The sequence below is a fragment of the Ceratotherium simum genome, chromosome 1 (genome assembly GCF_057802395.1).
Source record: "Ceratotherium simum simum isolate JZ-2026a chromosome 1, ASM5780239v1, whole genome shotgun sequence".
Lineage (NCBI taxonomy): Eukaryota > Metazoa > Chordata > Mammalia > Perissodactyla > Rhinocerotidae > Ceratotherium > Ceratotherium simum.
In genome coordinates, this window is record NC_141900.1 from 53954586 (window position 1) to 53978010 (window position 23425).

Below are 23425 nucleotides of genomic sequence, written 5' to 3' on the forward strand. Positions count from 1 at the left end.
CATTCGTTTCATAAATTCCTTTAGTCCCCAATTTCCTGGAGCTAAGTCTCCTGAGAAGAGAGGCGTTAATGAGCAACATATTAGACAAAAAGGTAAGGCCTGGCTTTCACAGGATGGTATGTACAGGACACCAAAGGAAAGCAGGAGCAAGAGGGCTTCATCTAGAGTAAGAACAAGGTCAACAGGGCTCCGAAGGATGGTGAAAGGAGAAACCTCCAAAGTAACAAAGAGAAGATAAATGCCTTTCATTATAAAATGGAGTGTTCCTGGCATTAGTAGTAGCTATAATAAGATCAATAATATAAAATAAGCTAGAACTACTAAAAATAAGTTCACATTCATTGAGCACACATCAGGCACTGTGATTGAGCCTTACAGGCATTAACTTATCTATAAAAAGATACGTTCTGTTATTATTCAAATTTTACCAAAGGGGAAAACTGAGGCACACAGTAATTAATGAAGCTTCTCAAGGTCAAACACCAAGGGAGTGATAGAATGAGGATTCAAGCCAGAAAATCTGACTTCATAGCCTACACTCAGCTAACTCTTTATCCCTCTAAGATGGAATTGGAAATGTTATGGTACTTTTGAGTTGTTCATGTAGAAAACAACTTGCTGTTTGCCTCCTCCTTACACTGCAAAAATACAAAGGTTCATGGTTCCTCTTTGGTTAACATTCTGGTGTGAAACTGGATTTTTTATGCCCACCTACACTCTGAAAAAATTATCATATACAACCCAATTACAACTTGGAAGAGTTAGAAATACAGCTGCCTCGGCAATAGCACGTTTCCCCCACAACTCTTCAGTCTTCCCTACCTTCAGATACACACATTCACAGGTGTAGGGAAAGATTAGACCCTGGTATCTACAAACATTGTCTCTCACTGTTGAATCATCCCTGCTATCTTTATTTTCAGGGTGTTTATCATAACTCTTTTGTTCCATTTGCAGCCCGCTTGCTGATGCATCATTCGTCTCTCTGGTTAAGATAAAAAAGATCTTGATAGCTGTATCATGCAAAAACCAAAACAGATTTACAAATGTTGTAACTGAAAAAAAGTAGTAACATATGCATTGAGTAAAGTGTTAGCTAAGGTGGAGTCATCAGAAGTCGTTCAGGTTTCCTTTAACTATACTGAGGCTCCTATTCATACAAAGGACTTTCCAAATATTACAAAATAAACACTGCCTCAAGTAATGAAATTGTTTTAAAATTGGGGTGTTTAATGATGGGCTATAAAATTCTGTATGTTTCCATATTGACAGCAGGCCTTATGACATTAACTTAGACAAAACTAAAACATTTGGAGTAAATTATATCACAAACCCAGCATATATAGAACAAGCAAGAGAAGTACAAACATCACAAAAATTTGATCACACACTTCTGAAATGTGAGGGACAATACCCTCATAGTTTTTTCTCTTACATTATGTATTTCAAGTTGGCCCTTCAGTATAAATTGGAATCTTCAAAGAAACCCCACAATCTGTCAGACAAGAGTTAACCCATCTTCCTTTCTCCATGTTAATTTTTATGAAGGTAGATTATAGGGCCAAAGATAAAAGATACTTTCTTATTTACTCAAGTAAAATTCTTCTAAAATGTCTAACATTTTAGTAGAACATACAAACTAAGGACTCAACAGTGCACCTCTAGCTCTAAATCTAGGGGCCAATTATAGGCATCAGAAAGGTGCTGAGATGAGCATATTTTTAAGATAAGATCCATAGCCTGCATCAGAGTCTCAAAGGGATCTGTTAACCAAAACCAGTCATTTATATATAGAATTCATGAATAAAAGTTGTAAACTGAGCATGGATAGAACAATTAATGAAGTCCGATAAGTTGTAACTTATTTTCTCTGTTGCAGTATAGTTTTAAAAAAGCATAGGCTCTTGTCTCCATTTTTTTGGTCTCTTTTCAGTTTCAGTGTGTTCAGAATTTCCTGTATATAGTTAAAAGAAGAAAGATCTATTACTTTTCTAAAAGTCTATTTACCACCAAGTGTGAGCAATCTTAGTTTGTTATATACAACAGAATATTTAAATTTACTTAATAATCAAGTAATTTTATTTGGAGGACAAACTAAATTAACCTCTGTCCCCTTGTATACATTTTAGATAAAAATAGATTGGGCTTAAACCCGGTTCAATACAAATACACACACACACCAAGGTTTAAGTTATTTTAAGACACTTTGAGCATTTTAAAATTATAATACTATAATGCCTACATATCGTTAAGTTTTTAAATAGTTAATTTTCGAGTCATAAGGGGAGTTTGAAGGGATGATTTTTATTTTTTATCAAATGATAATTTTTTTCCTTAAAGAACGCACAAGTATTTTACTTTTGTTTTACAATCATGAGTAAGTTTCTCAAATTATTACTGTGATTCATGATCATGCTCAAGGCTTATTTTTAACCCAAAGTACTGAACACAAAGTAGGCATTCAGTATTTGTTGATTTGATTTTTAAAATTTTTTAACAAAAGCAATTTATCACTTAAAATATCACTATAAGATAAACTGTTGTCTCTACTACAAGCTGAGGCTATGTTAGAGATATGATGTATATCCAGTCTACTCACCATCCTCTTCTCTTCCTTTCTCCCAACAACTCAAGAGTTCAAGACTCTTTAATAGTTTTATTTAAGCATTTCTTTCAAGTGCTAATGAATATGTCACCTAGGTATTACAAAACTTCAAGCTTGCTTAAGAATAACTCTTTTAATTGTATAGAATTATGTAAGAAACTTTAAAAACTTCTAATTAATTAGCGATTAAGTAGACTGACTTTACTCTTGGACACTGTTTCTCCAATGGCCATAAAATATCAAAAATTTAAAATAGATCTTTTTGTCCAGCTATAACAGCTGATTCAAATCAGACTCATTATCTATGGTGGCCACGAATGAATTAACTCTTTAAAGGTCAATTTTGTGGCTTCCTACAACCAGAGGCCAAAACATCTAGCTAATTTAGTTAATAAAGTAAACTAAAAAATCTTAAATCATTTTCTTTTTGTTATCCTATGGACTCATTGATTTTTACTTGTCAACCAGTTACAGTGAACGTGTTAGATTGAATCTATATTTTAGTACCATGTGACAGTGCAAAAGAGTGTCCAGTCTTAGTTGGGAAATACAACTGGTTCCTTTCTCAAGATTCTTTTATAAAATGAAAGCATAAATAAGGTTCCATTCTGCCCACTTACCATAATTACTCTAGTACTAGTAAAAGGAAACCGATTTTCAGGTCCTTAGTTTAAGGGAACTATATGGTGCAAAGGAGTGAAGGGAGTTTCTGCTTCCAGAGCCAGCACATTCTTCACCAGAATGTTCTCCATTGGCCTAGATCATCTGTCTCGTTTTGCAAGCAAGTGAACTCTCATTCAGAAAAGGGCATAACCGTGGAAGGACAATTCACAAAAGAGGAAATAAAAATGGCAAATAAATATATGGAAAAAAAGTGTAGGAATCTAAAATTTGCAACTTAAAGCAATAAGGAGATTCATTTCTTCCTTATTAAATGAACAAAGATTGGGGCCAGCCTGGTGGTATTGTGGTTAAGTTCGTGCACTCTGCTTTGGCAGCCTGGGGTTCGCAGGTTCAGATCCCAGCACAGACCTACGCACCGCTCATCAAGCAATCCTGTGGTGGCATCCCATATACTAAATAGAGGAAGATGGGCACAGATGTTAGCTGAGGGCCAATCTTCCTCAGCAAAAAGAGCAACATTGGCAATGGATGTTAGCTCATGGCCCATCTACCTCACCAAAGAAAAAAAAAAAAGAATTCAGGAGCCAGCCCTGATGGCCTAGTGGTTAAAAGTTCATTGGTGGCTGCGGGTCAGTTCCGGAGGGCAGAACCACACCACTCCTCTGTCAGTAGCCATGCTGTGTCAGTGGCTCACATAGAAGAACTAGAAGGACCTACAACTAGAACATACAACTATGTACTGGGGCTTTGGGGAGGAAAAACAAAGATAGAGGAAGATCGGCAACAGACGTTAGCTCAGGGTGAATCTTTCCCAGCAAAAAACAAAAAAAATAAGTCTTTCATTTAAAAAAAAAAATTCAGTACATTTAAGGCTGGTTCTCTCAACTGCTGTTTGCTAGAATATAAACTGCTACCTACTACCAGGACAGTAATCTGTTAATCTCTATCTAGAGCCTTTATTTTTTTTTTTTTGGTGAGGAAGATTAGCCCTGAGCTAACATCCAATGCCAATCCTCCTCTTTTTGCTGAGGAAGATTGGCCCTGGGCTAACATCTGTGCCCATCTTCCTCTACTTTATATGGGATGCCGCCACAGCATGGCTTGACAAGCGGTGCATCAGTGTGCGCCAGGGATCCGAACCTGCAAACCCCAGGCCGCTGCAGCTGAGCACGCGCACTTAACAGTTACGCCACCAGGCCGGCCCCTATCTAGGGCCTTTAAAATGTTCTTATCCCTCAAGAATTCCTTCCTCTTCTAGTATCCTAAGGAAATAATCAGAAATTAGAATAAAAAGTCATGCATAAGCATGTTCAATCATTTGGAAACAACTAAATGCCCCGTATTAGGGAAGTACGTAAAATTCTGATATATGAGGTCCATACAATATTTTATAACCATTTAAAATTATGTTTGTGGAGAATTTTTAATAGTATGGGAAATCTGTTTTAATATTAATGGGAGAAACAAAGCAGATTATGCTCTCGTATGTATATGTAAGGAAAAAAAAATCACACAAAAAAAAGATTGTAAGACACAATTATTGTATCTCAGAATTGGAGTTAAGGTAATTTGTTTTCTCTACTTCTTCACAATTTCTTGTACTTTCTAGAATTTCTTCAGTGAGCATCTAATTGTCTCCAAAAAATGAAGTTTAAAACTTCTATTGAAATGGAAAGTCTTGGGGAAAAAAAAAAAGTAGGGCAGTTTGTGGGAACCTGTTTACAATTTAATTTTCTAGGGAGTGCTACCATTAAGCCAGCCTCCAAAATAAATTTTCCCAAACTTCCCACTTACCAGTTTCTTCTGAACCGTCACAGTAATAGGTGTATTGCTTGATGAAAGCAGAATCTAAGGGGTGGCTACCTTTTAAGCCTGGGTCCTTGATAAATTCCCTGTTTATGATAAAAGACTGCCAGTATTGTTCTTAATGATTTGTCTGATTGGCATACATGGCCTGTTAATATTGTTTTTATTTACGGTTTGAGCTGTGAGAAGGCAAGATGGATAACCCTTAGATGCCAGGTTCATTCTCCTCCTCACCGCTTATTAACCTGTATTGTGTATAGGCTACATAGAATTTTATTCACTATTTCTGGAGATAATCACAAACAATAATTATCAAGAGATAGGAAATTGTTAGAAAAATTAAATTAATAGCATAAATGAATCACAAGAAACAAAACTGTTACATTAAGATAACGGATTGCTTGTTGAAAAAATGTCATGAATAAATAGTGGATATTACTTCCATTTCCCGTAGCAATACTTCCACACAAGGAAAAACAACCGCTTCTGGAGTAGAGAACTTTAACTTCTGATTATTTAGTTATAATTTAAGAAATACCTAGCAAGTGAATTTCATATGCAGTACTGCTGCTACAACATATACATGACTACTAGAAATATAGGAGTCCGTGTGTATGCAGTTTAAGAGCCATTAATCCAGGGGGTGGGTGTAAAGCACCTGGGGAATAGAATTTGCAGGAGCAAAACTTCAGTATATGGTCTCAACTGCATGAATCTAATGAATAGAAATTAGAGGTTTTTTTTTTTTTTTACAGATACCTCCTTTTTTACAGCATTAATACTAGAAAGAAGTGTGGAGATGTTGATCAGCAAACATCAGCATAATATTACTTTCTTGAAAGCTAGGTAAATGTAGTTTCTTAGTATGGCAGGGTGGTACTAGTAATCTAAATGTGTAAGGATAGCCCAGAATAAAGCCAAAGGAGCTGAAAAATAAACGCAAAAGAGTAATAGGAAAATCAATTTTATATTTTCACTTTGCAGGTACCAAGTAAATCCTACCTTCATTATGTCCTGCATTTCCCTTTTAAAATAATATAGAATGGTACCCTTAGCATTTTTGAGAATAGGCACAAATTACTTTGTTTTTATATTGCCTTTTTTTTCAGCTCTGTCCTTATAGATACATGAATTTCATTTGAAAAAAATGAAAAATCAGGATAGCCAATTAAATTTGAATTTCAAAAAAACAACAAATCATGTTTAGTATAAGTATGTCCCAACTATTGCACAGGGAATACTTTAAAAAATTAATTGTTTGTTTATCTAAAATTCAAATTTAACTGTGTATCCTGTATTTTATCTGGCAATCCTAGGTAGAGTGAAAATACATTCTAAATAAAGAATACTTTCCTTTTTTATGAAACTCCTTATTATCTTACTTAAGACAAAAACCCATGCAAATGTATTGCTCTGTGGCATGTAGGAAATACATTTATCTATGCTTTATAAAAAAAAAGACGACGACTCAGCCATTAGGTTTTAAAGCTCTGACTTTAAATACTCTGACAAACGCAGTTCTTTAGCAAAAATGATCCTAAAATTTAACTTGAAAAATATAGAGGAACTAAATAGAACCATTAGATTATTTGTATTTTGTCATTACTACATTAAGAACAACAATAATGAGTAAGTCATTTTAAATGATAGAATAAAAAACAAGCCTAGGCTACAGATATAACATTGCTAAGAATAATTTTTTGCTAATTTGAAGTGAAACTATCAACCATTCAAAATTTAATCTGATGTTTCCATACATGAAATAAAAATGAAAACTGAACTAGATGTGGTTTCTTAGATTTTAATTAACTATGAAAGAAATAAAAACTTTTCATTCTAAGAAACTATGTTTTAAAGATATCTCTGAGGAATAGCTTTCTGCGTGACTTTCTAATTTAGTATGTAGTCTCTGCACAGGCAAGCTGACCGTAAGAAGCTGATGAAAAAGAGGTCAGCGTCTTTCTAAGCTACAATCGACCCCCGACTGATGTGCAATGCAACATTTGTTGCCTTAAATTCTTTATTTAAAAATATTATGTACCAATACTGATTGCTTAAGTTTGACAAATATACCATCGTAATGTAAGATGTTAACAATAGGGAAAACTACTGGAACTCACTATACTCTTTTTACAGTTTTTCTGTAAATCTAAAATTATTCCAAAATGAAAAGTTTACTTTAAAAATGAAGTAAAAAAAACCATGCCACTGCTTTTCGAGTATCAAATAATAAAAGTAGTTCCAAAACCACTTGCCAGGCATAAATATCATTTCTCTACAACAGGGATCACTATTATACCCCTCTTTTGAAACTAAAATTTTCTCTGCAAAACAACAGGTGGAATTTTAAGAATGGAACATTTCACTGATTCTGATTTTCCTGGGTATACATATCAAAACATTCAAGTGAACATGTCACTAAGCAGAGTATGTTCATTCAAATTTAATAATTATACCATATACTAAATAAATTATATCATATGCTTTCTACAAAGTGTATGCAACTAAAGAATATATAATGTTCTGTTGCCAAAATATTTACAAAGTTGTTTTACTGCTCTCATTACTATTACAACATTCAATTGTGATGATAAACTAAAATATATCACTTTTAAGGGCATAGGAAATATATGTGTACCTTACTCAAACTTAACCACTGCAATTTTAAGCCAAATCGTTTTTTCTTGGGAGAAAGAGCAAAACTTGATTTGCCTCATAGTACAAAGGCTACTGAATTGTCACCTACAAGAACCTTATTTTCTTAAAGTTTTGGGAGAAATATAATTTTATATAAAAATGATTGTTTTTCCCTAAATAAAGACTTCATATATCTATAGACAAATTTTGTTAAAGAGTATATATAACTTGATAATATTTTTAAAACATCACTAAATCAATGTGAACATCTTTTAAATGCATTTCCACCTGCGACTAGGTTCCCCCTCGCTTAAAAAGGCCATTGTTTGTTAAATTGAAAGAGGAAAGAAACTGCTTATGCAAAAAAAAAAAAAAAAAGACAAAATAAGGGATAGGCATGTAAGAGAGAAATGAAGCACTGATCAGTGTAGAAGTATGAGCACAAAACTTCCTGAAATGATGGGAAACCTGATGATAGGATATCCACATAATTAGGAACATTAAATTGGGTGCAAAATTGGGCAGTACAAATCCTTTATTTTCAGTTGAACTAGACAATCACCTGAACTCTAGGGTGGAGGGGGGACATCTACTTTCTTTCTTCTATTTCAGTGCTTAAAATGGAATGGCTAAAAAACTGAAATCTGGGAGGATTGGTTCCCTCAAAGATGTAAAGATAACCCTAGGTGAATTATTGAGGGTTTTTTCAACATTCGCATAGAGTACAGGGTGAAATGAGCATAATGTAAATCAGCTCATTGTTTGGGTCCTTCCAAATTAGTTGCCAAGAGAGAAGTGAAAACTTGATAAGCAGGCTCCAGTTTCTGTGTTGATTTAGAAACCTTAAAGCTTGTGGGAGCTCAGTTTATTTAAAGGGAGAAATTTAGAGGGAAGAAAAGTAAACAAGGAAAATGCTTTGCAATGAAACACTGATGTGAATGGGGTATAAAGGATTTTCTTTAAAAAACAAAACAATAAAGAGTTCCATTGTGCTTTTAAATTACAAATTTAGATCTTTGATTTAGGTTGAGAGTCTGATTTCCTTCTGAGTATCAATATGTCATGACTCATTTAAGTATTCAAACTTGATGCTGTTTCTTATGTCTGTTGGGGGAAAATTGAATGTAAATCAAAATCTTCAAGAATTAAGTCTACATTTTCTAATGGGTAGATGGCTATTTTGAATGAAGCAGCAAAGGTGTTTTTCTTTTTCTGAACAGCATTTCCTTTTCTGAACAGCCCATTTCTGAACAGCAAACCAAGTAGGTTCGAAACACTGATTGCGACAGCACCAGGTCTTGACTCTTTTTCTCAGGAATCAAGCAAAAAACCACTTTAATTCACTAAAATAAATGAAGAGAGGAGGCAAGACTAAGTCCAGGTATTGGGAGGCAAATCCCAGGTGACTCGTCTGCCTTTTTCCAGGAAAATGCGGCCCTAGCTTTCATGAATGTGTACTTTGTCTTGCTAGGAATGCATATTTAATCATCAAAGCAAATATTTTTTATCCTCAAACATAAGATCCTTTAGTAGAGATTTTAAGAGTATTTTTAAGCCACAAATAAAACTTAAGTGAAAAAAGTGACGACCAACTGCCTTGCAGGGGCAAGAAAGGTGAGGGCAGGGAAGGACCAGATCCTCTGCACGGAGATGGAAAGACACTTGTAGCTTACTTGCGAAGCTTCATTTAGCGTTGAGCTGCCGGGGAAATTCTGTTCCTGTGACAGCGCAGTGGGAATTCCCACTCCAACAACCCATGAAATGTTACTGCATAATTATTCACCTTCTGAGGCCCATTGGAACTTATCAGCAGAGAAAGAAATTTAATTTAAACTCACCCCTGTGCTAAAGAATGACTGCGACATGAGATCAAAGCGCACAGCTCTGTCCTCCAGTGGTTTGCAACACCTAGGCACAATAGGGTGAGAGAACGCGGCATTCCAGCGCTTCCTGGCTTTCCGGACCCCGGAGAGAGGGGTGGGGGTGGGGGCTCGCGTCACTGGCTGGTTTGAGGGAGGAGGGTGGTGGCAGCTCCAGAGGTGGACCCGTCAAGTATATCCTGGAGCTCCTGACCGCCAGACTGCTTCTACCGGCGGTTGCAGGGGCTTGGCAAGCTAGGCCCTCACCAGATAGGCCATTCCTATGCCTTCCCCGATGCGGGGATATGGGTCAGTGGAGCCCGTGGATTTAACTACAGGGGGGACGTGGCTGGAGTAGGGTCACGCGCAGGTGTGCAGCTCTGAGAACTCCCTGGATATGTGTTGAGGAAGATGTTTATGCTGGAGCCTCATCACCGGGTGCGTTAAACTCATATAGATGGTGCAAACTTAACCATCAGTAAGCGCCAAGTTTAATCCTTGGCATACCTCAGGAGTACAAAGTGGAACCCAGGGATCCAAACCTGCGTGATGAGCTTCCAGTACAAGACGGCCTAAGTCCTGAGGCGCCTAAGAGAGCTAGGGGCGGGGGCGCGCTGTACCAGGAGCCGGCTCCTCTCCTCAGGCCGCCTAGGGAGCGGCAGGTATATTCTCCAAGGAGGGAGGGGAAGAAAGCCCAAGAGAGGTTGTTGGGTTTTAGGAACAAGGCGGTAAGGAAAAGTTGAGTTCTGTTCAACAGGTACAGTGATTATACATCTATATCTATCCATAAAACGTTCCCTTAGGTAGTCACCGACATGGCTAAACTGTTCTTTGATTCCTGAAATCAAAAAGGGCTAAGAGTTTTCACAGCCAATCAGACTTAATTTTGCTTCCTTTCTAGTAGTGTGGGGAAATGTGCGCAAGTTCCTTCATTCAAGTCTGGCAAACCCATAATAAAATGACAAGGATAGAACTTCCCGCCGGTGGAGGACGCTGCACTTTGCCGAACCCCTCGGGGGAGAGGAGGTAGGTGTGAGTGAACACGGCAGTTTGGCCAAGAAACGAGCACAGGAGGTGAAGGAGGACAGGCAGTTGTCACTAAGGCCAAGAGAGAAATCCAAACTGGTTCGGGAAGAGCGACCTTGGCCCGTCCACGCCGCGGCCGGCCGGGGTGGCACCAGCAGGACGCAGGGCGGGGCATGCCACATCGGAATGGAGTGGGACAGAGGCCCCGAGGTCCAGGTGCTGGGGTGGCTAAGGGCAGCGGGAGGATGCTGGGGATTTGGAGAGGAAGGGAAGGAATCCCCCACCCCCGTCCTGCTCGAGGGTCTTTTGAAAGCCAGGAGGCGAGCGCGGACGAGGCTCACAGAGGCGACTCCCACGGTGGGTTCGCCTAGGGCCGGAGGATCGGGGAAGCGCTGGCCGGGTCGGACGGCATCGCCGGCGCCGGGCGCGCTGCAGAGCGGGCGCGGGGCACATGGTGGCGCTCGCTGTCCGTGCAGCCAGCGGAGGCGGTCGCGGTGCCTTTTGTGTGCGCGGGCGCGGCGCGGTGCGGCTCCGGCCGGCGGCCGAAGGGGACAGCGGGCGGGGGCCGGCCTCGCGGGGAGACCCCAGACTGTAGCCCCACCCTTGGCAGCAACCCGCGGACGGACAGTGCGGCTCGCCCGCTCCGAACCCTTCCCGGAGGGTCTCGGGGGTCTTTCTGCGAACAGCCAGCATTTCGAGGAGCAAAGATAGAAAAGAAGAGATAACGTTTTGAAAGGCTGGGAAATTCTCCCGGGCTTAAAACCTCCCCCTGAATTCATTGAAAAGGAGAATGAGGGGAAACTTTGGGCAGCCCAGACCTCAGCCTAGACCCACGCAAGAGAAGCAGAGGGCGTCTAAGTGCTTGCCTAAGAGGCAAAGTTAGGGGTGGACTTAAAATAAGCCCCAGTAGATGGACTTGAAAGAATGGCTTAGAACAGCGAAAAGCGGCAGCTTTGAGCGGGCGCTCTAGTTCTGGTTCTCAGTCACCCCCGAGCTCTCCTCGCTGTCCCTAGAGCTCTTGAAGCTCCTACTGTCGTTAGGAACCAAAGCAAAATGTATAAAGCCGCTTCCTCACCGCCAGGAGACTCCGCAGAAAATTAAATTAAATTAAACATGCGCCCAGGGACCAAAGAAAATAGATCCCCCCTCGCCCCCGCTATAGCAAATCAACACTTCCGCACACAGGGAGAGCAGCGAACCTAAAGAGACGTCCACTGACACGCATCCCCTAGAAGCGCAGCGGCTGGAGCCCAGCATAGCAAGGAATCACCGGCTTTCCTGTATTCCGGAAGCACGGAATCAACAGGGCGAAAATTCTGAATCTTATTTTTTAAACAACAGCAACAATTGTATGTCGAGCAAAGCCTTCAAAAGATGCCACCCAGAACGACAGTCCTAACTTGAAAATGAGTACAGCGTTACTCTACATTTCACTCCTTTTACTTAACGCGATTTTCTTTAAATACGGTGATAGAATTAATCTGCTGAGCTCTTTTTTAAAGAAAAGCAGACAGCTGTAGAAACCACATTTTTGAAAAGAGAGAGAGATTTGATCATACCTGAGTTTTTCTTAGGGGCGTAGGGAGAAATAATAATGCCTGTTTGGACAGAAGCAGCAAAAATCAGCAGGAAAATAAAAATCCAGTTTATTTGAAATACCTGCATCAAATGAATCCCTCTGAGGTTATTTGTATGAAAAATTGAGCAAAATCTATAACTTCTTTCATTATAATATTTATCTCTACCATCTTAGGCAACCAGAGAATAATCAAATCTAGACTTTTTTCCTCTAAAGTTCCTCCCCTAATTTACCAGCCTAAAAGATCATCTGACCTTTGAGCTAATCCTCTAAAATAAAATATTTATTTTAAAGAAATTCCTCCACAGGCCTTCTGTAACATTTCATTCAATAATCTCACCAAAAGATCCACAGGGAGATGAAAATGTTGATGGCAGGATTATGGATCTGCCCACTCAGGAGTCCAGTCTCATCACTTGCTTGTCTTTAATTTTTAATTTCAGCATTTTCTCCCCAAAGGAAGCCCAGTTGTTATACCAAGATTGGGGTGAGAGGAGAGTGAAAGGAAGGCAAACCCTTCCAGAAACTTTTTCCAAGATCAGTTGCTATAGGAGAGTAACTCATCACATTTGCTTAAATTAAGTTTCTAGCATAAAATATTTTAGTTGATAGTCCAACCTCAATAAATCACAGTCATGTCCCTAGGTGAAATAGATTGTCCCAGAAGAGAGAAGTTGAACCACAAAAGGAGACAGCAGGACAGGGAAGAAACACACAAGTTTGGGGAAGAAATGAGGCAGGTCAACAGAAAGACTGGATTGAGCCGCAGCCCTATTCCCACCTCTGGAGGGTGGACTGATATATGCTGGCCTGACCTCTGGGTCAACAACTAGTTTAACTCTACCTTGATCTGCAAGACTGGAAGCTTGTCCCTTGGTTCAAAGTGAGACCCAGCCTTTGGCTTCATTTGAACGAGCCTCCAGGCACTGTTAAGAGGTGCTTTATCACAGACAAAGAGGGAGAAATCACAATTTTGCACTTCATCCTCTGTCCTCCGAAAAGAGGATGTTCATTCTCAAAAGGGAACCCTGCAGAAAACGAATCTAGAAATACTGCTCAATGACCATCAACACGAAATAAACCAAAGCTAGAAGCAGGAGGGGGAGCTGAAGGAAGAAAGTGAAAGTTTGCACATCTATACTACAGAAAAATCTGTCCCCCTTCAACCACCCCAAAGAAATCTCCTTCCAGACAATCTCTCTCCTTGTCATCATCCACCTCTTACATCAAGTGTGATTCTGTATGTAACGCAACTGATATTATTAATGTACCAAGCAGCTTTCCTCTTACCTGGCACTACATTTAACTCCTTCAGAACCGTTTTCTCCGAATCCCTCAGCATTGCAACTTTCAATAAAAAAGAAACAGCACTTAAACTGTGTTCTGCCTGTTATTCCTAGGAAGAAAGTGACAGAAAGAGACTATTTTACTTTTTAAAACCATTAGTTAAGAGATATAGTAGACCCAAGAATCAGAGCTAACTTGCTGGCCTAAAACCACAGGGATTAGAGGTCTCAAATATCTGTATAGACAGCAGGATTAAAGCAGTCTGCTACTAGGGCACAAACTGCACTATTCTAAAATATTTTATCCCTAATTGGCTTTTTCTTCTGAATTTACAAAATTCATAGTAGTCTGTATTTTCACTTGTTTCTATGGATAACAATGACTTTATATAAATTTCAATAAAAAATTTTCAGTTCAAGATGTATACCAAGACTGAATTTGGGGCGAGGAGAATGCAAACGGAAAGAAAAAAGCTAAACTTATAAGAATCTGAACACACTAACTTTTTATTCAATTTGATCCAAAATAATAATATTAATCTAATAGTTTGATATAACACCAATCAACATTTAAAGTATTTTATGTTTCAAAGTATGGCTCAAGGAACACTCATTGCTTAAATGCACTTAGACATAACAAGACAATATTTTTTTATTGGCATCATTGACACCTATGAACAATAGCCTAGTAAATAGATTAAGGTTTGACCTTCCTCTTCTTTGGTGGCTGTTTAGAGGCTTTAAAAGAACAGATAACTCATTTCAACAGGAATCTACTACTGATATTTACCTCTACATAATCTTTAGCTAAGACACGGAATGCCAAAAACAAGCTTTTGTTAGCTTGACCTCCTCCACCTCCTAACAACAAAAGTTATCCCCAAACCCGTGTTTTTATTTTAGATGTATTGATCTTCCAATGTAAGGCTTGGCCTCTTAAATACCAAATGCAATCAATGGCCAACAACCTGACTCCTTCTGGAGAGTGAGAAGGAAGCAGAACGGGGAAGTTTCTTTGAATTGTTTGGTGACTTAGTACAAATTTTAAGAGGTCAGTAAATCCTGATGCTTTGAGCTAAATCTACTGGTAAATAATTAATTACATTTCTTAGACACTATAATCTTTATCTTGGTAAGTAGAGAAAACACAGCTTCACCAAATAGATCATTCCATCTAGTAATATCTTAAAGGCAATTGTTTAAATATTACCACAAAAACAGGGTTATATTTTGTTTAAATTAAACATTTAACTGAAGATAAAATGCAAATGTCCATAGTTTAAAAAGAAAAAAAAAAACAAATTAACTGGCCTAGTCTTTTATCTGAGTTTATTAATACCATTTAAAATATTACAAATAAATCAATTACATTTCATGCATTTAAAATGCAAGTCTAAAATGTTCCAGAGAAAGGCTTTTCATTTCAATGTGAAATATCCAAATTATTTCAACATTACAATGAGCAATTAGTTTGCAGAATCTGCAAACGTTTAAATGTAGTGTCAGGAGTGTGTATTAACAGTTAACAATATTACCTTCAGGAAATACACAAAGGCCAAAGTTAGTTGAGTTTCACTTGGACAATTTATTTAATACATGGGTTTTGGCAGACCCAGTTATTATGAAATATAGGAGAACTCTCACTTTAACTATGCCTGAACTGCCAGCAAATGCAAATAAGTACATGCTCCATTAAATTAAATGTCATCCCACATTTATCAAATATTGTCTTAGTTACAGTTTGATGCCTATCTAAATTCATATTCCAGCAAAACTAGGCCCCGAAAGTGCGTTTGTGGCTCTGCACCTCCAGAAGTGAGTTCAAAAAACCTGCAGCTCATCAGAACTGCAACAATAACTCTTAATATTTTCTTGTGACAAAAAAAAAAAAAAATCAAGTTTACTTCAATATATTTTCAAATATTTACTGGAAGTAATGTACAAGAAAAATACTATACAAAATCGTCTCCTGGACAACTGCACCTCACACCCATACACTGGTGGAGTTAGAGTTAATTGGTAACTAATCTAGAACGATTCTCCAGTTGTACAAACCATTAGGTTCAGATATATTTTACAAAGGTTTTTTTTCCCTATTTTCCCTCTTTGGGCATTTAAACTACAGCCTCGTCTGAAATAAACAATAGCTTCTTCACTTTATGAGTTTAAATCACCAAAAAAAAAAAGTTTAACCCTAAGAATCTTCAATGAATTGCAAGAATTTACAGAAGTGGGTACTATACAAATTGACGGCTGGACTAGCAAAAAAAGATTGGGAGATTTTGCTCAGGAGTGGTGAAAACGAGGTAGAAAAGGACAAACACGGTGATAGTTAACCTGGTCTCACCGGAAAGGGGTATTTTTGCATAAGAAAAAGACACCTACCCCCACCCCCACCCCCACCCCATAAGTTAAGTTAATGCGATCAAAATAACTTTGGGATCAATATTAGCACAGTTTCTAGAGAAAGACTTGCTCACTGCTAGAGAAAAAACTATCTAGAAGGGAAACCAAGTGGGAGAATGCTGATTTTTTGTCTTTAGTTAAAAAAAAAAAAAAAGTTATAAAGATGAAAGAAGGCTGCTGCAGCGATTCGCCAAGACTGCCCTTAGCTGAAACTTGCATCGGTTCCACCTCAGGGAACAAAGAAAAAGAGGCAGAGCTGACGTTGGGAGAGCTAAACTCTGCAGACTCCGGGTCTCGATGCCGCCAGATGGGCACCCCCACAGAGCTCCGACGGCTCTGCACAGGGAGAGCAGCGGCAGGGCAGGGCTCTCCGAAGCCGAGACGCCCAAGACTGCGGTTCTGGAACCAAGTCCGCGGCTGCCCCAGCGGGGATGCCCTGCCCGGGCCTCCTGCCTCGCCCTCTCCACGGCGCGGCTCAGCCTTGCTCAGCCGAGTTGTTCCCGCCGGCGCGGAGGCCTCCGGTCTCCCAGGCACTGGATTCGAACTGTGCTACCTCGAGTGGCCGCTTCCCTCTAAAAGATATGCCCGTCACAACCTAGAGATGGCGGAGGGAGGACGAGGAGGAGAGAACGAGCATTAAAGGCCCGGCGAGGCGCCAGGTCGGGCTGTACTGGGCTCCGACAGTGTTACTGGGTGGAAAGGGAAAGCCAGGGCCCAGGAGAGCAATGCGTGTTACTTACATGTCCATATCCCCTTTACAAAGTTAAGTCACAAAGGGAGTTAGAGAGAGAGGGACAGAGACAGAAAAAGAGAGCGCGAGCAGGGTGCAGTGGAGAGAGGCTGGAGCTGAGGCCAGACAGGGCCCAAGCGGACCGGGGTGAGAGGGGGGGTCGGGAAGAGGGGCAGGCGCGGGGCGCGCGTCACTCTAGGCCGTTGCGGTGCCCGGGCTCGGGGGGCTGCAGAAGCTCCGGGGAGTGGCAGGGCGGGCTGCCCGCGGCGCTGTGCTCGCTGTCGGTGTCGCTGCCCTTCTTGCCGCCGCTGCCCGAGCCCGCCGAGCCGCCGCCGCCGCCGCCGCTGTGTGTCTTCACGTGCTTGCTGAGGTGGTCGCTGCGCATGAAGCGCTTGTTGCAGACGGGGCAGGCGAAGCGCTTCTCGCCCGTGTGGGTCCGCAGGTGCCGCTGCAGCTCGTCGGAGCGCGTGAAGCGCTTGCCGCAGAAGAGCCAGTTGCACACGAAGGGCCGCTCGCCAGTGTGCCAGCGCAGGTGCGCCTTCAGGTGCGACGTCTTGCCGTACACCTTGCCGCAGCCCGGGATGTGGCAGCTGTGCAGGCCCTTGCGCCGCAGGCTCGCTCCGGCGGGGCCCAGCCGCTCCGCCTCCTGGCAGTTGGGGCAGTCGCAGGTGGCGCGGCCGGAGTAGCGGCGGGCAGAGGAGCGCGGGGAGCCCCCCAGCGGCGCCGCCGGCCCCGCGCTCAACATGGAGCCCCCCGCGCCGGCCAGCGGCGACGGGGCCGAATCCGGGTAGGAGCCGGGCAGCACCGGCTTGAAACCGTCCATGAGGTGCTGCCCAGCGGGGCTGAGCAGGTGCGAAGAGGCGCCGCTGCTGAAGGCCGAGTGGCTCAGGCCCGAGTAATCCGAGTTGTAGCCTCCAAGCGGCGAGTGCAGCGAGGTTTGGAGCCCCCCGGCGGCAGGGTGCAGCGAGCCGGGCAGCGCCGCCGCGCCATTCGGGTTCTGCACGTCGATCCAGCCCGCGCCCACGTCCCACCAGCTGGAGGCGCCGGCAGAGCCCACGTCGCCGGCGGCGCCCAGGCCCGGGTGCGAGGGCTTGAACCACGACTCGTACGGATGCGCCATGCCCACGCGCGGGTAGATGCCCTGCAGCCCGTCCACCGAGGTGTGCACCTTGGAGATGAACACGGGCTGGTGGGAGCCGTCCTGCGAGTGCGCCGAGGAACCGCCGCCGCCGCCGCCCCCGCCGCCGCTGCCCCCCGATACGCCGGGGGCCTGGAACACCGAGTAGTCGTTTGCGAAGGGCGAGCTGGAGGCGGCGGCGGCGGCAGCCGCGGCGGCGGCGGCGGCGCTGCTGGAGGTTAGTGAGAAGGCGCTGGAGCCCGGCGAGCCACCGCAACTGAACGAATCGGACACCAGGGCTGCGGCCGCCGCCGCCGCTGCCGCGGCCGCCGCGGCCGCCGAGGACGAGCCGCCGTTCCTGGAGGCCCCCGACACGCCGAAGCTCGAGAGACTGGAACCCACTACGTTGCAGCTGCCGGAGGAGGACGACGAGGAACGTTTCCAGGGGTGGAAGCCTTTACCGAAGGAAGAAGAGCTGTCCGAGAGGGAGGAGGGAGACGGGCTGGGGCTGCCGATCTTATTACAGGTAGCAGCAAGCATGGCCAGAGGAGTCGATCCCAACCTGGGTTCTTCCTGCGAGAAGGAGGAAAGGAGAAGGGGTGGGGGAGGGGAGATGGGCAAAGGACCGGTGGGGGAGGGAGGAAAGAAATGTGCATCAGTCCTCCGGTAGCCTCCAAAACGCCCCGCTGCACCCCATCTCTCGCTGCGGCGCGCCGCCACCAACTCACCTGGCTCCCCCAACAGCCCCGGCGCCCAGCTGCTTCCTACTCTACGAGAGGGGACAAGTTTGGCTGCCGGCGTCTGATTCGGGAGCAAAGCGCCATGCTAAAGAAGAGTTTGACAAGTATTCTCACCGAAAACAACACTCTCGTGCACACAAGGCCCCAGGCACTTCGAAACAAACAAGCAAGCAAAAAGTCCAGATTGGGAAGGAAGGAAGTTTCCTGTGCCGAAAAGCCTGGGGGAAAACCATTGGATTGCTTTTAAGAGCGCTTCCCCTGTAATCCAGAGACAGCTTTGAAAATCCCGTTCCGGTCCCCTAGAAACGCATCCTGGGTTGTTTCTCCCAGGCCAAAAGAGGTCAAACTATAGGGCCCGCACGCTCTTCCTGCTTTTCATTTTCTTAAAAAAAAATGTCTACAATAGTTAAAAACGAGACGGGTTCAACGTACCTGCAAGACAAGGCGGGCTGCGGAATTTTTTAAGGGGAAGAGGGAAAATCTGCAGTTTGCCCAGGAGAAAAAAACTTGCTCTCTTTACCCCCGAAATCGTCACACGTAAAATGGGCTGGGCGCACGTCTCCCGGGCAGCGAGCGGCCGGGCTCAGCGAGGTGGCTTGTCTAAATGCCCTTCGAACCTTTTCCTGCGCTGAAAAAAGTGACTCTGCCCCCCTCTCCCCCTCTTTCTTTTCTCCAAACTCACTTGTATTTAAAGGGGAAAAAAAAAAAAAGCTCTCAATAGAGACTGATAGCCCGTGGCCTGGCCGGGGCGACTTTAACCCCCTCCGATCGGCAATAAAAGGAAACTAATTAAACCAGCAAGAGAAAATCCTGAGACTCACCCCTAGAAGTGAAGTTGCCATCACACAAAAGTGCCCTCCTCCTCTCAGAGGATCTTTTTTATATTGATAAATCAGAGGCAGTGTTTTTTTTAGAGGTGTGCAATACAATGATCAGTTCCGCCCATTCCACCACAATTGTAGCTCCCTCTCCGGCTTTGAAGTGCCGCGGAGGCGCGGCCAGCCAATCTGCGGCCTCGCCGGGCCGCGCCGCGCGCGCGCCGTGAGGTCATCGGCGCCGCCGCCGGCCGCCGCGGGGGCCGCGGAGCAGGCGCGGGAGGGGCGCGGATCCCCGCGTGTGTTACAGAGCGGGTGTGTGTGTGTGTAACAGTGTGTGCGCGTTGTGACCGAGCCGAGGAGGAGAAGACTGCAGATGGGGGGTGTGGGGAGTGTAGGGGATGTGAGTGTGGCGGTATAACAGTGACAGTGTGGTGAAGTGGGGGCGCGGGGAGGGACAGTGCAGAGAAGGGGGAAGGTGTGTGGGCGACAATATAACTGTGTGCGTGACAAAGGGGGTAGAGGGACAGATCAGTAAAGTGTTGAGGGGAAGGGTGTGAGTGACAAACCTAGGGAGGGAAGAGGCACAGTGCCGTTGAATGTGTTGGGGGGTGTTGGTGGTGCGTGAGTGTGTTTGGTGGGGGGGAGAGGGAGGAGTGTGAATAGGTATGTGTGTGCGAAAGAGGAGGGAGCGTGGATGAGTGTGTGTGCACTTGAGGTGGGGGAGAGGAAGGCTGTGTGGATGTGTGTTTGTGTGAGAGAAAAGGGGGTTGTGTGTGCTTGTGTGCGTGTGTGCAGCAAAGCTGGGGGTGGAGAACAGGAACAGTGCAGTAAAGTGTAAGTACGTAAGAGAGAGAGATTGGCGATTTGAAGAGTGAAACTGCGAAGTTGAGTGAGGCTGAGTAAATAAATATTCACAGACGCAATCACTGTCGCCAACTTCCTCTGGTTCCTTGTATCTAAAATCTTGAGTTTTTTTTTTCTTAACTTCTTGTACACTGTCACTACATTTTTGAAGAAAATTGTATTAATACCTACCTTTCCTTTCCTGGCTCTACAGCCGAAGGGTAGAAACGTAGGGAAGCTGAGGGGTATTTTTAGGGATGCGTTAGGGCGTGTGTGCGCCTGCGTCCCGAGTTGTTACTTTGATGCGGTGGCTTTTTTTGTTTGTCCCCCCCCTCCAGAGGTGAGATTCGGCTCTGGAAGTACAAGTCTCACTCTAGGGGAGGGGGTGTGTTTGTCCCGTGGCGATGAGTAAATTTCAACACAAAAGGATTAGGTAGAGAAAGGGATGAGAAAGTCTTGTTTTTCCTTTGGATGAGAAATTGAGGAGCATTTTATGGAATTTAGAAGTTTTTACAGGAAACCCTATTGCCTCTTTCTGAGGAAAAAAATCAGGATTTTGACTGAAATCTGTGTTTTATTTATCTGAGAACAGAGGCAAGCTTTTGACAAATCTTGGACCACATATACAGAAGTGTCTGTGTCTAGTGGCATTTGGGCCAGATATCTATGAATGTGTGTATGTTAATAGATACACTCAGTTCAAATTTGGTGGGTTTTAGAACTTGCTTGCCATTTATGTTATTAGTTGCCTTCAGAAACATCATTACAATTTCACTACCACCACAAGGGAACATCTTAAACCACAGCAAGCACCACACCCGTGTAGCAAAGTCCACAGCCCTGGGAGCCCTATTGAATATTCATATGTTTAAAAAAAGTAATTCATACTTTTAAGCAGTTACAAATGCTCTCAGAAATCTAATTTTAAGGCAGAATTGATTAAACTGTTACTAGCTGGGAGAAATGTTTTGTTTCGAGTGGGGAAACATTTTTTATTTTACTGTTGTTTTTGAAGCCTCCTCAAGTGCATCACAGCTTCTGGAGATGTCAAAAAAAAAATCTTCCTGGGGTTTACTGAACTCCAAAGTCAGGTTGTATCATTTGTATAAGTTTCATTGAGCAGAGTTGAGGCTGATGTTTAGTGGTGTGAGAGTGTGTTTCTGACCCCTTTTTAACAGTGTTGGGATATTGACTGTACATCATATCTATTGATTAAGGGGATAAGGTACACTCTCATACTTTGAAGTAAGTGTAAAGTAAATTAATGAACTGCTTTCTTTTTCTGAAGGCTGACGCTTACCATAAATGTCGTGTTTCTCCCTGCAAGCCACTCTGAATGATTTCAGCGTGTTGAGAAGGCGTGACAGGCCAGCCCAGAAGGAGGAAGGGGTGGGGGAAGGAGGGAACTCCGTTTAACAAATAAAAGAGAATTAACTTCATTGCTTTGGTCTCCTTCTATAATGATATTCATTTTAAGGACCTAATACACAGTTGTTCAAATTTGGGGTTTAATTCTAATCAATACCATCACCCTTAATATAGAAAAAAAAGCTTTGAAGGAAGACTCCCCTCTATGAATAGTTATTTTATCTTTTTATCCTTCTATCTTCTGGAAGGAAGTGAGGCAGGACGATTAAAAAGTTAAATACTGATTCTGAGAGTAAACAGAGGCATTAAACACTTTTTCCTCAAAAAAAATGCCAGGAATTAGAAAAACTCAGCATCATGTGATTACAATTTTGAGCTACCTACTTCTAAGATTTTTTTATTTGTATAAATTCACTGTAGAATCATATGTAATTCTTCCTATGACAAGGGGTCACAACATTGGTGTGGATTTAACAAATATACTAGAGTCTTCAATTTGCATAAGGTTGGCTTGCAGCATTTGCAAATTTTCACAAAGGTTTGTGCATCTTTCTTCATTAGAATAAATACATATACATTCCATTTACTCCCATTAAAAAAATTAGGTCTTTATTTGATAGTAGTATTGGACAAAGGGTATTTTTTTCTTATACTACTCCCCCTCCACCCCTACCCCAAAAGAAGTGGTTAGTGTTTGTCATAAGGCAAGACAGCAGAGTTAAAAAGGAAAGACAAAGATCATTATATTATTGACCAAAAATTAAAATAGCAATAATCTTGCTTCTGGTTTCAATGAAACTGGTCTTAAAGGCAGCTTATTCTTCACTTTGGAAAAGTGACTGGATCATTTTTGAATCTCCCACAGGAGGGAACATCTGTAATCCATGATAGATACAGCCTGTCGGGCAAAGCATTTCATGGCTCATACAGTAGAGTTTACCTTTTGTAATATTGATCATTACTCTTGAGTATTATACTGTGGTGATACAGAGGTTTGGAAAGGAAAGGAGAAGAAAGATAGGAAGTGCAGGCTTTCCAACATTAATTAAAAGTTTCTCCCACCCCATATGAAGTTTAACATGCTGGCAGGGATTGAGGTAGATGGATATTCTGCTGTTTCTTGCAAACCTGTGGGATCCACTTTCAATAAAGCTAAAATCTATTAGCATTCTGTATGCATCTGCAGCATAAATTTCATTTGAATTTCAAATTTAATAAACCAGGAGGTTTTTAATCATCCCTGGTTTTATTTGTTTGATATTAACATGCTTATTGACCGGGTCTGGTGACCAGTTTGATCATTACAGGACAGCAAAAAGTTAATTAAAACGACCACAGCCCCTTAATCATATCATCTGTCTCATCCATGTCGCTCTCTTTATTACCAGTGATGATGGATAGTCTCCCAGATTAATTTCTCTGTTTCTTCGATTTGGACAACAGCTTTTGGAACCTAATTTACATCCTGGGAACAACTTGCTCAAGTATATCTAACACCTTGCAGCTACAATATACATCAACAACTCCTTAGATGGAGCTGAGAAGGGGAGCTTTTTTGCAGCAGAATTTGAAGACTAATCAATGCTGCGATTTGGAGCTCTTATGCTTTCACAACCAAAGAAATAGAAGGTCCTAAAAGCAAATGAGATGCCTCGATCCCTGCTTTTCTTTTTCGGGGAGAGGAAAGTGAAATATGCTTCTGGTGTTTGGTTAAATAGATTAAAATGTGGAGATATAGCGACAAGTAAATAAAACCATTTGTAACCATTAAGTACAATTAGGGATTTATAGTCCAAAACATCCAAGTTATCCAGGCTTTCAAGTGTCCGGCAACACATCTACGCCAAATACGGTTTTGAACGTGAGTGTGGTCCGGTATATACACAGGGCTGAAAAAGCCTGATAAGAAACAGAATGCACGTGAGCTATATAATATAGGCGCGTACCTCTGCTGGGTACGTTTAAACCGGGCTCTTCGCCT

General features: G+C 42.5%; 1 protein-coding gene and 2 long non-coding RNA genes across 8 annotated transcripts in view; 1 reads left to right on the forward strand and 2 right to left on the reverse strand.

Moving 5' to 3' along the window:
* Window positions 1–23425, reverse strand: part of LOC147918200 (uncharacterized) — a 475202-nt gene that overhangs the window by 249898 nt on the left and 201879 nt on the right. The gene's annotated exons all lie outside the window — the stretch shown is intronic.
* On the forward strand, window positions 9786–21496 carry LOC147918201 (uncharacterized). 2 transcript variants are annotated; one of them, XR_015553188.1, is made up of 3 exons: window positions 9786–9969; window positions 10433–10557; window positions 21365–21496. It is a non-coding gene; the product is annotated as an uncharacterized LOC147918201 (long non-coding RNA). The 2 variants fall into 2 exon arrangements; XR_015553186.1 differs by having other exon boundaries at window positions 10436–10557.
* Window positions 16604–19384, reverse strand: SP8 (Sp8 transcription factor). 5 transcript variants are annotated; one of them, XM_004418937.2, is made up of 3 exons: window positions 19237–19384; window positions 18404–18500; window positions 16604–18248 (listed from the first exon to the last, which is right to left on the reverse strand). In XM_004418937.2, exon 3 carries the CDS (start codon window positions 18213–18215, stop codon window positions 16749–16751), a length of 1467 nt encoding a protein of 488 aa, XP_004418994.1. In that variant the 5' UTR covers window positions 18216–18248; window positions 18404–18500; window positions 19237–19384; the 3' UTR covers window positions 16604–16748. The 5 variants fall into 5 exon arrangements, with proteins under 5 accessions (XP_004418994.1, XP_087284737.1, XP_004418993.1 ...); XM_087428611.1 differs by lacking the exon at window positions 18404–18500 and having other exon boundaries at window positions 16604–18244; window positions 19237–19373; XM_004418936.2 differs by lacking the exon at window positions 18404–18500 and having other exon boundaries at window positions 19237–19373.

What these genes read in the sequence shown, in the direction of transcription:
- SP8 (XM_004418936.2), bottom strand. Translation starts at nt 19,257, where the DNA reads ATGGCAACTTCACTTCTAGGG. An exon ending in TGGCAACTTCACTTCTAGGG is followed by an intron (nt 18,249 to 19,236) that starts GTGAGTCTCAGG and finishes TCCTTCTCGCAG; the next exon opens with GAAGAACCCAGGTTGGGATC.